This window comes from Prunus avium, chromosome 5 (assembly GCF_965620075.1).
Source record: "Prunus avium chromosome 5, drPruAviu1.hap1.1, whole genome shotgun sequence".
NCBI classification, from domain to species: domain Eukaryota; kingdom Viridiplantae; phylum Streptophyta; class Magnoliopsida; order Rosales; family Rosaceae; genus Prunus; species Prunus avium.
In genome coordinates, this window is record NC_142288.1 from 28,369,447 (window position 1) to 28,384,996 (window position 15,550).

General features: G+C 36.7%; 1 protein-coding gene and 2 long non-coding RNA genes across 4 annotated transcripts; 1 reads left to right on the forward strand and 2 right to left on the reverse strand.

Annotated features, from left to right (window-relative positions):
- Positions 1–267: 267 nt before the first annotated feature.
- Positions 268–2,717, reverse strand: LOC110762320 (UDP-glucose 6-dehydrogenase 5-like). 2 transcript variants are annotated; one of them, XM_021964928.2, is made up of 2 exons: positions 2,466–2,717; positions 268–1,933 (listed from the first exon to the last, which is right to left on the reverse strand). In XM_021964928.2, exon 2 carries the CDS (start codon positions 1,900–1,902, stop codon positions 460–462), a length of 1,443 nt encoding a protein of 480 aa, XP_021820620.1. In that variant the 5' UTR covers positions 1,903–1,933; positions 2,466–2,717; the 3' UTR covers positions 268–459. The 2 variants fall into 2 exon arrangements, with proteins under 2 accessions (XP_021820620.1, XP_021820619.1); XM_021964927.2 differs by having other exon boundaries at positions 268–1,919; positions 2,466–2,709.
- Positions 2,718–4,363: 1,646 nt separating this feature from the next.
- Positions 4,364–9,102, forward strand: LOC110762287 (uncharacterized). Its single transcript, XR_002527513.2, has 3 exons — positions 4,364–4,638; positions 7,187–7,249; positions 8,844–9,102. It is a non-coding gene; the product is annotated as an uncharacterized LOC110762287 (long non-coding RNA).
- Positions 9,103–10,443: 1,341 nt separating this feature from the next.
- On the reverse strand, positions 10,444–14,110 carry LOC148294625 (uncharacterized). Its single transcript, XR_015835736.1, has 3 exons — positions 12,883–14,110; positions 10,999–12,740; positions 10,444–10,836 (listed from the first exon to the last, which is right to left on the reverse strand). It is a non-coding gene; the product is annotated as an uncharacterized LOC148294625 (long non-coding RNA).
- Positions 14,111–15,550: the final 1,440 nt, after the last annotated feature.

Here is a 15,550-nt window from a genome sequence, read left to right on the forward strand (position 1 = left end):
TACATTTTAATACAGCCTACCCGCCCCATGCAAGAGCCTAAGCTTGGCAATAACTCAAAACATAAAAATCTGTTACAAAGTGAGTTGTGAAGCAGAGGCCTTTAAATAAATCAAAGGTATATCTAGCTTTGAAAGAGTTTTGTTGTTGAAGTGGCATCTTTGAATTTATTAGGCATTACATCTGCCTGGTCTTAAAAGTTAAATTCTACTCTCCAGATTACTGGAAAAGGAAACGGTGACTTTGCTTATTTCATTACTCAGATCAGATCAATGAACTTTTATTTTATTTTATAATGCCCAATATATAAAAATATAAAGAAAAGGTCATAATTTCCCTCTGAGAAGTGTCTGAGATAACAGCAACTAGTAACACATGTGAAAAGTAAAGTAAAAACATGAGGTGAAAATTAAAATTTCAAATAATTACCTGTGCAGCTGAAACTCAAAAAAAATTCCATCTTATGCCATAGCAGGCATGTCCTTGAGCCAAGCATCCAACGGCTTTCCAATTGAGTAAACAATGAATCCAATCTCTCTCAGCTTCTCAACATCAACAACATTCCTTCCATCAAATAAAAATGCAGGTTTTTGCATATTGTCAAAAATCTTCTTGTAATCAAGTGTCTTGAATTCATCCCACTCAGTAAGAATGCAGATCCCATGAGCACCGTTGGTTGCCTCATAAGCATCCCAAACAACACTGACTTCCTTGACCGCAGCCGGGCTCATTAGCTGGAGATGAATTGGATGGTCCCAATCAAATTTCTTCATTGAGAGTTCCCTCCTGATCTGGTCCTCTGTGACCTGCAGATCATATATGCTCAACTGTGCCTTGTCCCCCAACAGCCCCTTGCAAACATCAATGGCAGGAGTTTCCCTCGTGTCGCCGGTATCTTTCTTGAAGGCAAACCCAAGAATGGCAATCTTTTTACCAGAAACTGTATTGAACATTGAAGAAACTACCCTGTTCACAAATCGGTTCTTTTGGTAGTCATTCACCTTAATGACTTGTTTCCAGTAGTTTGCAACTTCAGTTAGGCCATTGCACTCACAGATATAGACCAAGTTGAGTATGTCCTTTTGAAAGCAAGACCCTCCAAATCCAACACTAGCATTCAGGAACTTGGGTCCAATTCTGGTGTCCTTGCCAACAGCATGGGCAACTTCTGAGATATTTGCTCCAGTAGCCTCACACAGAGCTGACATGGCATTGACTGATGAGATCCTCTGGGCCAGGAAGGCATTGGCAGCTAGCTTTGAGAGTTCTGCTGACCAAAGATTGGTTATTATGATTCTGTCTTCTGGTACCCAATGCGCATATACTTCTTTCAATGCTTGGGTTGCTTTCTGGCCATCAGGGGTTTCTCTTCCCCCAATGAGAACGCGGTCGGGGCTAAAAAGGTCCTCAATTGCTGTACCTTCAGCAAGAAACTCTGGGTTTGAAAGGATCTGATACTTGATCCCCTTGCTATTGTGGGTGAGAATCTTTTCAATTGCCTCAGCAGTTTTCACTGGAACAGTTGATTTCTCAACAACAATCTTGTTGGACTTTGAAACATCAGCAATCATCCGGGCTGCACTTTCCCAGTATGTCAAGTCTGCAGCTTTGCCAGCTCCAAGACCCTGAGTTTTCGTTGGGGTGTTAACCGAAACGAAAATTATGTCTGCCTCAGAGACATGCTTTTCTACAGCAGTGCTGAAGAAGAGGTTCTTTCCTCTGCACTGCTTCACAATCTCATCAATACCTGGCTCATAAATGGGGAGCTGGTCACTATTCCAGGCTGCGATCCGGGGCGCAGAGATATCCACCACTGCTACTTCAATGGAGGGGCACTTGAGGGCAATTACTGCCATGGTTGGCCCCCCAACGTAGCCAGCTCCAATGCAACAGATCTTCACCATTTTGTTCTGTTAAAAACCTGAAAGAAGCAATCTGCCAAGATAAAATAAGGGGCTACAAAAACTTGTTTTATACACAGAAAAAACAACAAGTATTTGCTTCATCACATTAGTTTCTAATTACAGTCAACTCCATAGGTTGCCTCTTTCCTACAATCAGAATAAAAGCTACCTAATTTGGCTATAACATAGATGCAGGAATGGTCTACATGACAATGACATGAACCTGTCAAAGCTTATGGAGTCAAATTTTCCAATCTAAGGAAAAAACAATTGCATTTCAACCGAACTAAAAGAGAAAAGACATGACCTTTAATTTGGCATAAGTTTGACTACATCTAGCATTGTCCTTCCACACACAAACAAAACCAAAAACATAAAGGTTTCTATATTACAAGCGAAAATAGAACAAAGATGAAAACAGAGTACTTGTACAAGTGAAAATAATCACACAAGAGAATTCAAAAAAGTCATATCAGTTAAGCATCCAAATATGCAAGGAATGATGAAATATGAACCTAATTTACAAAGGGTCCCTGTAGGCCTTAAAGTTCACAATGAAGTACCTCAAGAAGAAGAAGCTTTCTGTAGACTTCAAATATGGAAATAGGAGAGAGAGAGAGAGACCACCACAACTATAGAGAGAATAGGAGAGAGAGACCACAACTACAACTACAACTGGTACAGGAAAGTAAGAGACCAAGGACCTTCTTTAAATATTACCCAAAAGCCACTTGTAACTTGTAAGATCTACATCTATCTATATACTTTCACACACCAAAGCAAAGTCAGATAGATTAAAAGAAAGCTGGACTGGAGCGTTCAACACGTTTCCAGACACGCCTTTCAGTAACAAGCAAGGGAAATTCTGCCACCCACTATTTTCTCTTCCGAAGAATGAAAACCACTCATCAAAGTCAAATTTCCAAGACTACCCATCTCATTAAATCTAAAACACACAGAAAACAGAAGAAGAAAAATCGGTTTTGCATAAAAACAAAGTTTTATATCAATATCAAGGGTCTGAGTCTGACCAAACCCATAGATCACATTACAACAAATGGCTGATCAAAATGAGTAAAAGCTGGACATAACGCGTTTTTGGTTCATGTGCCACTACACAAACAGCATGTCTTAGTTGGTACTTTTCCATGGCATGTGATGTGATGTAACCGAGTTTTACCATAGCTAGTGAAAAGGAAACTTCAAAGTGCAGAAAGGACGTGCAATTTATACATATAAAGTTGAAGAAAAGTGACAGTTAATGATGACCTTGATTCCGAAACAAATGAGATTAACGTGTTCATACCTGAGAAGATGCCCACAAATTAGCACAAAGAAAATCAAAGTTGATGATGGCAAAGCGTGAAGTAAACTACAAATGCAACCAGGAGAAGAGGCAGAGCAGCAGGATTGCATATTTATTAAGTTACCTTACTTAACAGGATTTGCATACATTCACTTACTAAGTACATGAATGTGGTCTAACAAAAAAAATGTAAATTAAAGTGGAAAATACAATCTCATTTCTAAATTCTAAATTAATAATGAACTTTATAAACGATATAAATACATGTTATAATTTGAATGGACTTGTAACACAGTGTAAGTTACTAAGTATTACCATCATACCGCAACAATTGTTTGTATATAAATTCATCTCACATGCTATGCTTGTGGAATTATCGTGATAAAAGTTGTGAATGAGATCGGGCGCACACAGTAAAGTTTAGACTAACAGAATGTCATAAATGGGGTAGTTGCAAGCTTTGACTTTGTAATGATTGCCTTGACCTTTGGTGAATATTGGCAACAATATATTTTGCCTTCATAAGAGTTTTACTTTTATGAATGTAAGTTTGTTTCCTGGTTTCAATTTTAAAACACTTTCATAGGATGTGAGTATTAATATATGGGTTTCATGGTTTGAAATCATTCCATTTGTTTTAATAGAATTTGAAAGGTAAGTATTAATGCGTTTTGTAAATAAAAATGGAAGATTTTATGAGTCACTTGTAAATATTTTATGTTTTTTCATCACGTTCCGATGGTGCCTCTAATCGTTACTCTAGTAATATTTATCTTCAAAGTTCAATTAATAAGTAAATTCGCTAACTAGCATTTGATGAACTTAGACTATCCTATCTTAGATGAATGAACTTAGAGGACCCTCAACTCTCTCTTTCTCTAGTAACGATATGTATGGAGGAGATTTGAGAGGTAATGAGGAAAAGAAGTTTAATTACTTAAGAGTAGTTTTAAAGAAAGAAATTATATATATACTAAAGCCCAATGCAACCAGATACTATTTATAAGCACTGTTTCTTGAACAGTAAACTGACAGAAAAACCCCCGTTTCACTGTTACACGGCCTTATTTTTCCCATCAATACAGTAAATTGTCGATTTTGCCCTTTTAAAAAATTTTCCTTATATTCCCTTTTTGCCCCTCTCTCTTTGGATGCTAACTCTCCCCACTGTTTCGTTTCCACAGAGCGATCGTCCGCTTCCTACCAGCTTGGTTAGGCTGGTTGGGGGGCAGCCATGGGATGCACCGCTTCGGTCTTCGGGATTCCTTTGGGGCGTCGATTTCCATTTGGGCTGGTGCCTTACGAATCGCGCCGTTCGTTTAGTCTTCATCTCATCTCATCTCATCTCATCTGTCGTTGGTTCAGCCATCTTTTCCAAAGTTCGTCTGAGAGATTTTCGATCTGCAAGATCTTCCATCGTTTCTCTTCAGGTTTGCATCCCCTCAAAGAAAACCATGTTCAACAAACATCAATTTCTAGGGTTATTTCGTTTAGGGTCATCGAGAAAGAAAGGTTTCCTTTTATTTTCTAGAAATAAATCATGTTTTAAAACCCATTTATCTAGATGGACTCTTAAGCATATGGTGCCTGGGGAAACATATGGTTTACTTTGTCAGTTCGATACGCTTGGTACATAAGTTCTGAAAATTGTATGGCCTGATTGAGCAGGTATGCTGTAGAGTTCTTGCTTGAATGTGTATGGTTTGTCCTTTAAAATTACAATTGAACATAATATCCTAGATATTAGGATTGCGGCAGGCTTATGTAGATCACATAGTCTGTGCAACGATTCAATCCTAAGTGAGAGAGTGGTTTTGTGATTTTGATTGTTTAGGGAGAGTTTTGATTGTTTAGGCAGGTTTTTTTTTTTTTTAAAAAGATTAAAATTGATGAATATTTCAATTGTTAGTTATATTTATTATTTGGTTTCTCTTTTGATCTTTCTTTTTAATTGTTTTTGTTGATTGATATAGTGATTGTTTTAATTTTTTTTTTTTTTAATTTTAAATTGTTTTGGGTTGTGTTTCATTTATGCTGAAAAGAATTGCCCCCAGTAGAATGAATAACCCTGCTCTGACATCTGCACATAATTGAAAATCACAACTAAGTTTCCTTATCTGTTTCCTTATCCCATGGGAATGGATCCTCATGTCTGTTTCCTTATCCCATGGGAATGGATCCTCTGATTGGGTTGCTTCCAGAAGATGTTCGATTGAGTTGTCAGGACAAAGAGAATGTAAATCTAGATCAATGCTTACAGAAAATTAAAGTTATATATTGAAGTTTTTGGTTTATAGAATCAGAGAGGCTGAGAAAACAGAAATTATGCTACAATATACTCGGAATGAAAATTTTTGCTGCCTCCTTCAAGGAACCTAAATCTGTTATGTCTTTGGCCTGTCCAAGTTAGCATATATTAGATAAACTGTACATTAGTATTTATCAAGCAGTTTAGAAAGTGTCACCTTATAAACAGGGACAAATCCTCCCTCTCCCAGTTTATTCGCTACATTGAAGTTGTTTGTTGCAGCTAAAACTCTTTTTAAATTGAAGAGTGGTAGTTCTGCATCATTCTTCGCAGCTTCAGCTCTGGCTTTACTTATAGTCTCACTCATACTGCCTTCCGTGCTCCCTGTTTCATTCTTATTATTAGAGCATTGGTTGTTTGGAACACTAAAATATATGTGTTTGTATGAGTGAGAAAGACAAAGAGAAAGAGAAGGGTGGTAGCACTATACCTTCCATTCCCAAGTATTTCTTCCACAAGAAATAGACAAGAACTAATGTAATCAATAACCCTGTTGCCGACGCTATTCCAATTACAGGGGACTTTTCCAATACATTATGGGAATGAATCTTACTCCCTGCAATTTGTATGCTACTTTTCCCTGTGGTTATTTAGTTCAACTTACTTAGAAATGTATGTAAACCAAATGTTTCCCTTTTTACCAATGGGCTTTGGTAGGTTTTACTTTAGTTGTAGAAAACCGTTTTGACATTGAATAATATGAGTTTTGGCTTTTAACTGTCTCTTTAGTCGATGGTGGAAGTTGTTCTTAACTGTCTCAATGCATTTTTATTGATGTGTTTATCTAATATTTCTGAGGGTGGGGGGGAGTTAAAGATAGATTGATGATAAAAAAACAAATATATATAGAGCATATTAATTGAGATACTCCATGTTGTGTGGCACTGGACTTGACTTAAAATAGATGAGAGTAATCATTTGTGTTGATTATTTTGTTGTTTTTGCTGTTTTTGAATCGCTTTACAGTACTTCTAGGTTTTCTTTTTCTTTTTATTTTTTTTAAACTTTCATGGTTTTCTTTTGTTTGTTGTAAAGTAAAACAGAAGTAGAAAAATAAAGGAAAGAAGATTGTTGCTTTTGATTCGATTGGTTGATGATTTTGTTTTGGATTTGGATTGTTTGGAGGATTTTCGCCATATTTTACCTTAATGAATAATGATGTTCCTATTTATGGATCCTTTTGTAGGAATGTAGTTTGTGATTAAAAATTTTGGGGTCCAAACAAGGAATCAATTTTTCATGAGCTTGATCAACAAGAAGTAAATATTTTGCCCCTAATTTTTTTTGAATGGCTATACTTTAGGGGTTCACGGCTCTTTGGATGATGGTTTTAAATAGGAAAAAATGTGGGATTGATGGGTTGAAGTTTTTGGGCAAAAACAGTATGGATTTGGGGTTTCTCATTACAAGCAATGGTCTTTTTAGTTGTTTAGTCTGTTGTCACTAGATATCCTGTTTTCTTCTGTCTCTGTTTGTTTTTGTTTTCCAGGATTTTTCTTTTGTTTTAGTAATGGACTAACAAATTTTAAGCATCTCATATAAAAACACTGCACAGAAAAACATATTTGGACAGTTTTGGGACTAGAAAATCAGAAATTGCAATTTTTTCGATTTTTTCTTGCTTTCTCTCCTCATCTCTCTAAACCATATCTGCTTTTCATGTTTTGTAGGTGGTGTTTTGCTGTTTTAGATAGAGCTGTTTGGTGGTTGTTCTTGGTTCTGTTAAGCAAGAGGTACATTTCTATGTTGAAATTCCAATTTATTGTTTCGAGTCTGTGAATAAAGCATGATAATTAGCTGATGGTATCAATTGACAATTGGTTAGGATAAATTTGAACTAATTGTTATGGTTGCACAGCTATAAATAAAGCCAAGTAATTGTTATGTGGTTTGAACCAATGACAAGCTGTTTCATGTATGATCTGTGCTTAGATACATATTAATATTTCTGACTCTTTCCCTTTAGTTTACGGAAGATATGATGTATTTGGCGGGGTTGTTGATAAGAGTGATAACAACATGATACTGCTTTTGATTATATATTAATGCCTTTTCGTGTGCTGAAGTTTTTTGAAACTTTTTCTTTTTTAGGGAGAGCTTTTTTAACATGAAAAAGGACATGGAGTCGTTATAAACTGCCTTTGGTTTCATTTGATTGATGTTTTAGGTTGATTTTCAGACATATATGTTTAGTACAAAATTGGAGCTTGATCTTTAGATTGTTAGAAGAGACTGTGAGAAAACTCAATTATTGAATTAGAGTATGAAATTTTGATCTCTGTTTAAGGGAAAAAAGGGAAAAACAGAAAAATGGAATTGAAAAATAATAAAAAATCTTCATTGTTTAGGGTGACTTTTGCATAGGTAACTTTTGATCGTATACTCTTTGTTTCAAATGCATCTAGGGTCATTTAAACAGCCCTTTTCCTGTGCTTTTACAGTGTTTTTCTTTGAACTATAGGTGTCAGATAAATGTGCTTTTGCATCTTTTTTCTTTGAAGTAGAGCTGTCAAACTAGAAGGGCTGACCTAGCACGGCACAAGCACTAATATTAGTGGGCTGTGCTGGGTTTTTGAGAAATAATAATGGGAAACTCCAATTTCAGGGAAACTCAAATGACTCCCAACAACAGTTATGAACCATTTTCTTTAAGATACGTCCTGCTCTTAGTCTGAGTGGATTCACTTCTCATCAGCTTAGGTTGATTCAATTGGTAATTTTGTATTTTTTTTTACATTTTAATCTTCTACCATTAGATTGTTATTCGTGAGAAATTAATTTTGGATATGTGGTCCAGAACATCATTCTTAGGAATTCTTGGGTAATTTCCTCAAACGAACCATTTCACAAAGTATGTATCCGGATAACCCAAAGTCTCAATAGTTGGCTCTCGGTCTTCCAGTTGAAAAACAACGTCGATAAAGGCATGTAGGTGCACTATTACGTGTTGACGACATTCAATATTTTCCTCTGTTTTCCTTAATTTCCTTATTTTTAACCACTGATTGAGCAATGGGATTCCTAGCTTTTTCAAAACCGAAAATGAGTTGTGAAATGAGTTGGTTACTTTTCATGTTTTAATTTGTTTCATATTCATATTTTTGGTTGTTTTGTGTTGATTTGATCTAATTTTGTTTTTTTTGTCTTCGTATTTTAGATAGCTGTGGCTGTAGCTTATTGATTATAAAATATTATGGCATTTAAAAATTCTTATTTCTGTGGTTCTATCAATATCACTGTGCATTTGCTTTGCTTAATTATAGTTTAAGTGTGATTGATAATTTAAAAGTTTATTTACGCATGTTTTATTTCCTTTCCTGTTTTCAGTCTATTGCTTGGGTTTTTAAATTTTTGTGCATAATGCACAAAAGGACTAGAAATAGCAAACGAAATTGGATCATGATGGGCAACACGATTTGTTCAGGATGACTCTGTATATACATTTTTTTCTGATTAATTAAGGGTCGAGTCGAGATTATGAATGAGAACTCTGTGATGAGTTTTTGAAATTCTCCGTTTTCTACTTTACAAGAAAAAATGGAAAATTGTTATTGATTCTATGAGTATAATATGTTTAGGCACTGTCTTTATGGGATTTTGTTGCTTGCAGAGTTTATTTTCTATGTTGTCCCTTCCCCCACCAATAGCATATATGTAAAGACATGTCCAAACTCTTTTGAACAAGGAGCAGCTCAACTGTTGATATTTTGATTGCTGCTTGGTTTAATAAAATATAATCAATATTTTAAGATGACAAGCAACATATAAAACATGTTATTAGTCTTTATTTTGTAACTTAAACTTCCTACATATTTTCATAATTTTGTACACATTTTAAACAGTTTTATAACCCGCAGCATCGCGCGGGCACCTTTGCTAGTCAGATCTAAGCAGTAAGCTCACTTGCTTTTTAAGATTATGGCACGACTATGCGTCATGAGACACTAACATGTCTCCCAACCCAAAAGTAAATACTCGCATCAGTTGTAAAGATGACGAGGGAGAATTGAGATTTTAATCTCCATGTGAGAACATGCCCTATTGAGGAAGTATAAAACAATGCAAGTCCCTAGCTTTTGACATTAACATTTACTTAACCAACGTCGCTTACAAGGTAAACTACCCATCCGCATCCACCAATAAGCACTTTCTTAAACCTAATAAACAACCCTTAACCACTCTCTCTCTCTCAAAACAAAACCAGAAAAAAAAAAAAAAAAAAAAAGAACATGGGAAAAGCTTCAACACATATAGACCTAGCAACATTTTTGGAAATCCCAATTGCGAAAGACCCACAAAGAATGATCACTGCAACACATGATCGTCCTCCGCACCCATTAAGCCCTCTATGGAGGCTGAGCCCGAGGCACAACGGTAGCACCTTATATGACTCGTATGAGCTTCGAGCTGTGACTCACCAACTTAACAAAGCCATTCAAGCTTCCAAAGCATCGTCCCCTCATTACATGTACTGCTACAAGTCACCCTTCTATATACAAGGCTTGAGTCGCGTTTCCAAACAAAATGTCAAGACACCCAAGAGAATTCTGTGCCACCAGCAACTGTCTTGTGCGGCTGCCACCGCTGACAAAAAGCCGAGTACAAGGCCTCCCAGGGCAGCTTCGATGGGGTTTGTGACAAGGGCATGGAGGAAAGTAAAGCAAGGATTTCTCAAGAACAAGCCAAGGAATGACTGATTTCAGGTCCTCACCCCTCCCCAACTTGCCTGGAGTTTGATCAACTATGTATAGCATAATTAAGCCTAGTATTCTAGTCTGCCATCAAAACCAAGCCGAGCATGTAATTTCATACCCAATTTCAAGCCTTGTAATATATGATTTCCTCAATCCAAATGTCCTTATAAATCAAAGCTGTAAAATGCAAACACAATACATAGCAGTTGGTCTTTGTCCGTTATCAACAAAACTGTGTGAAGTTCCCTTTCCATTGACGTTCAACAAGGTTCATTTACAACCATGCTCCAACTAGAAGCATCCTATTAAAACCACAAAAAGAAAGATACATGTGGTGATATGGTGTATATGAAGAAAAAAGTAGACAAATATTTAGCTATAAACTTGATTGTCATTGGGAGAGAATCTATGGGAACTGCGGCAAGTAAAATTTGATGAAACTAATCAACACCCTTTTGTCCAGAGAGAGAGAGAGAGAGAGAGAGAGACCCGGCTGTTGTGGGATATAGCCAATGTACAAGGTTGCTGAAACCAAGGCTCCCCATCAACCTGAACAGGCAATGCAGCAAAGAGATGTATCTTAATTGACTGCCCCTGTGCCAATCTTCGAGCACGAGAAAGCCAACCTGTCCCAAACAGAACAGCAGTTCAGAGACTTAGCACGCATTACCAATTATAGTGATCCATTATAAATTAGATTACCAAACTTTAGGGACTACACGCCAAAGTAAATAATCAAAACAGCCAAACGAGTATTAGAAAATGCACAGCAAAAAAGAAAATAGTACCCTTTATTGTGTTTAACACATTGTTGATGAGGCATTCAAGGATATCACCACCCCTCCCAACATGTCAAGGTGGCCAGTAGCTATGAGGAAGACTAGATTTAACTTGTCTGGTATGATCTGAGGGAATCTGCCAGGAAAGTTCCTCACAAGAGCAAAGAACAACGTGCAAAAAATTGAATTGAACTCAAAAGATGCACTAAAGTGTGGCTTTATAAAAAGGCACCTCCCCTAGTCTTGTGATGCAGGTCATACAAGAAATCAAAGGGAGACTTCTAAGTGCAAGTGAGAGTCGTAAGAGTAAGAGTGTCAAATAGAGATTGAGGAGCTAAGCAACTGAAGTTTATTTTTCAATAGCATCTGCTCAAGGCTTCATTATGTTTAACTTTCCTTTTGCTTTACCCTTTGAGTTCTAGACAAAGGTAAAAGTAAACTCAGCACAAGTTTTCACCTAGGGCTTAAAGCATGTTACAGAATTAGCATGAATAAGGGCTGTGATATAAACAATCCTAATCCAATGTGGAGTTTCATGATCATATATAGCCATTGCAGCAGCCATATTTTAGTTCTTCTCCCCCGTACTTCAAATAAAAAACAGTATGTAATCTTGTTTCTAATCTTCCTTCCAGTGCCCAAAAACCATATGAATCTTCAAGTTTCGAATATAATATAATATAATATAAAAGCTATAATCCATCCCCAATCATTACATATACCAATAGTTTTCACCTTCAGAACTGAAAACATTGCTAGCTAGAAAATAACTCGACTCTCACATTCAATTCAATTAAACTAAAACGGATGATGCATGCAGGATGATGAAATGAAATGTTGCTCAATAATCTCTAAGCACAGGGTAGGCTATATATCAGTGCTACATAAAAGTTAGTAAACCAATTAATTAATATTCTAGCTAATTTATGAAACCATATCATCAGATTAGATCATCAATACCTCAAAGTATAAAGTCAGTCCACCACACGGAGAGCTTGATACTCTTTGTCAGCGATGGCTGCTTCCATGAGTTGGTGCGGGCCAATTTCTCCACCATTGTCCTAGAATAACTTGTTCAAATTGTCGGAGAAGCCACTCAACACAGTCAGCCCCGGTTTAGGTTCTTCTATACTAGGCGTGTTCAAGTCCAAAAGACCCGAAATCTAAACTTGTGGTCCTATCTACATCACCATCTTGGTGCTGCAAATCCGCATTTTGCAGTACCATTACGGTTTTCCTCAATTTTATGAGAACCATTAACAGCGTGATGAGTATGAGCTGTGCTTTCTGTGGACATATCTCCAGTACTAACACTATTTCCCATGTTAACAGAGGTTTCATTTCCATGATTGGACTTGTTGCTCTGACTCCTAATAGTTGCACGTACTGAATGAAGATGCTATCTCATTGGCCCCCTGAGTAATGGAGCTCAAAAATCTACCAGCGGAAGTCTGGCTCAATTCCTTTTCATGAAGAAGGGATAGAATATAATCAACCTTCTGAATGGACCTAAATCACAAATATCACCTGTTTCATTGGACATGCTACTGTGGCAATCCACATGTACCAGTCTTTGACACCACAAGCAGCTCCATACCAAGAAAAGACCCACTACATGGCTCTTCACAATAGCTGCAGAAAGAAGTTTCATCAGGTTGATCTGTTACCTCATTCCAACGGGCAGCCCATTGGTGCATCACATCCTCATACCCCATCATGGATACAAACTTGCAATCCTTGTGTGCACTGTACTGTTTAAAAGAGTATAGCCGCGCGGCTAGACGGTTTAAATATTCGAGTCTATTTTAGAAATATAGCCGCACGGCTATACTTCTTAAATCTATAATTAATATGTATTCAAATATATAAAATTTAAGCAGAACTAAAAAATACCTCATGTAATTCATTTCAATTGCTCCTCGATATAACAATTCTCCCATCTTCTTCAACCTGTTTATTGAATGTTTGAAGTTCCTCTTCCTCCTGCAAAAGAAGAAAAGGAGAGAGGAAAGGAAGAGAAGATGTGTGGAAAAGATATAAGTACTCACATTTTTATATCTATGATGTGCCTATACAAAATTTAATTTCAGCTATCACAAAAAGCTCCAACTAATATTACACTAGAAATACAGGAGCCAATCCAATCACTTTGAGCCCATCTTAAGTATCACAAATGTTGAGATAAAGCAAAAAATAATGCATGAATGAAAGATCATGAGCACCAAAGCAACAATTCCCTAATCATAAATTATGTACAGGAGGAAGCACAACATTTACCTTTCAACGGAGAACTCACAATAATGCATGTGTCAAAGTTCATTTTACTCCTAAAGAATAGAGGATTACAAGCTTTGCAAGGCGCCCAAAATTTAAAAGTATCATCGTCTATTACACAATATTTGTGAAGGAAAATAGAAGGAAAAGTGTTAGCCATAAATTTTAAACACGTGAGCTTTGAAATGATTCTTGTTCGTATAAGTCTTTGATGCTACTTTGTCAACTCTCTAAAAAAACCCTCATGTTTTCAGTTCTGTTTCCTATGATACTTCAAGCATGAACGAACTTAGGAAATGGAATGAACAATGAGGAGAAGGCTGAAGGAGAAGAAAATCAACATTTGCTTTTCAAACTGATTTTTCCTTGCATATTCTTAAAGAGAGAGAGAGAGAGAGAGAGAGAGAGAGAGAGGCCTACCTCTCAGGCTTCTCTCTTTATCTCTTCGTGGGGGAAGAAGAAAAAAGAAGGCCAAGGGCGGAAGCTTTTCGTTCCTTATGCATTCTTAGAGGGAAAAGAAAGAAGATAATTTGCCTTGGCCTTGGGATTTCATTTGGAAGCTATGCTTGCCTCCAAAGTTAAAAAACTTTGTTTGGCTAATTGGGCATGGCAAAATCCTTACTAATGTTCAAAGGGAGAAGAGATTGATGACAACTGATCCTAACTGCCACAAATGCCTCTCCCTTCCTGAGACTATGGATCACGTTTTCAGAGGTTGTAGAGTTGCTCTTAAGGTATGGAATTACATAAAGGTTCCTTTTGATGTTCTTCACTCTTTCTCATTACCCTTTTTTGATTGGCTAAGAATCAACCTTAAGAGCAAGATTATGTTCTACGGCAACCTTCCTTGGACTCAAATATATAAAATTTAAGCAGAACTAAAAAATACCTCATGTAATTCATTTCAATTGCTCCTCGATATAACAATTCTCCCATCTTCTTCAACCTGTTTATTGAATGTTTGAAGTTCCTCTTCCTCCTGCAAAAGAAGAAAAGGAGAGAGGAAAGGAAGAGAAGATGTGTGGAAAAGATATAAGTACTCACATTTTTATATCTATGATGTGCCTATACAAAATTTAATTTCAGCTATCACAAAAAGCTCCAACTAATATTACACTAGAAATACAGGAGCCAATCCAATCACTTTGAGCCCATCTTAAGTATCACAAATGTTGAGATAAAGCAAAAAATAATGCATGAATGAAAGATCATGAGCACCAAAGCAACAATTCCCTAATCATAAATTATGTACAGGAGGAAGCACAACATTTACCTTTCAACGGAGAACTCACAATAATGCATGTGTCAAAGTTCATTTTACTCCTAAAGAATAGAGGATTACAAGCTTTGCAAGGCGCCCAAAATTTAAAAGTATCATCGTCTATTACACAATATTTGTGAAGGAAAATAGAAGGAAAAGTGTTAGCCATAAATTTTAAACACGTGAGCTTTGAAATGATTCTTGTTCGTATAAGTCTTTGATGCTACTTTGTCAACTCTCTAAAAAAACCCTCATGTTTTCAGTTCTGTTTCCTATGATACTTCAAGCATGAACGAACTTAGGAAATGGAATGAACAATGAGGAGAAGGCTGAAGGAGAAGAAAATCAACATTTGCTTTTCAAACTGATTTTTCCTTGCATATTCTTAAAGAGAGAGAGAGAGAGAGAGAGAGAGAGAGAGAGGCCTACCTCTCAGGCTTCTCTCTTTATCTCTTCGTGGGGGAAGAAGAAAAAAGAAGGCCAAGGGCGGAAGCTTTTCGTTCCTTATGCATTCTTAGAGGGAAAAGAAAGAAGATAATTTGCCTTGGCCTTGGGATTTCATTTGGAAGCTATGCTTGCCTCCAAAGTTAAAAAACTTTGTTTGGCTAATTGGGCATGGCAAAATCCTTACTAATGTTCAAAGGGAGAAGAGATTGATGACAACTGATCCTAACTGCCACAAATGCCTCTCCCTTCCTGAGACTATGGATCACGTTTTCAGAGGTTGTAGAGTTGCTCTTAAGGTATGGAATTACATAAAGGTTCCTTTTGATGTTCTTCACTCTTTCTCATTACCCTTTTTTGATTGGCTAAGAATCAACCTTAAGAGCAAGATTATGTTCTACGGCAACCTTCCTTGGACTCTTGTTTTTACTGCATCTATTTGGCATTGTTGGAAATGGAGATGTAACTCTATTTTTAACCCTGGATATGAGCCTCCTCCCAACCCCCATCACACTATTCTGCAATTCTCTAGTGAATGGCTTGATGCCAATATTGTGGTTAATGCTAAGCCTACTAGAGAGG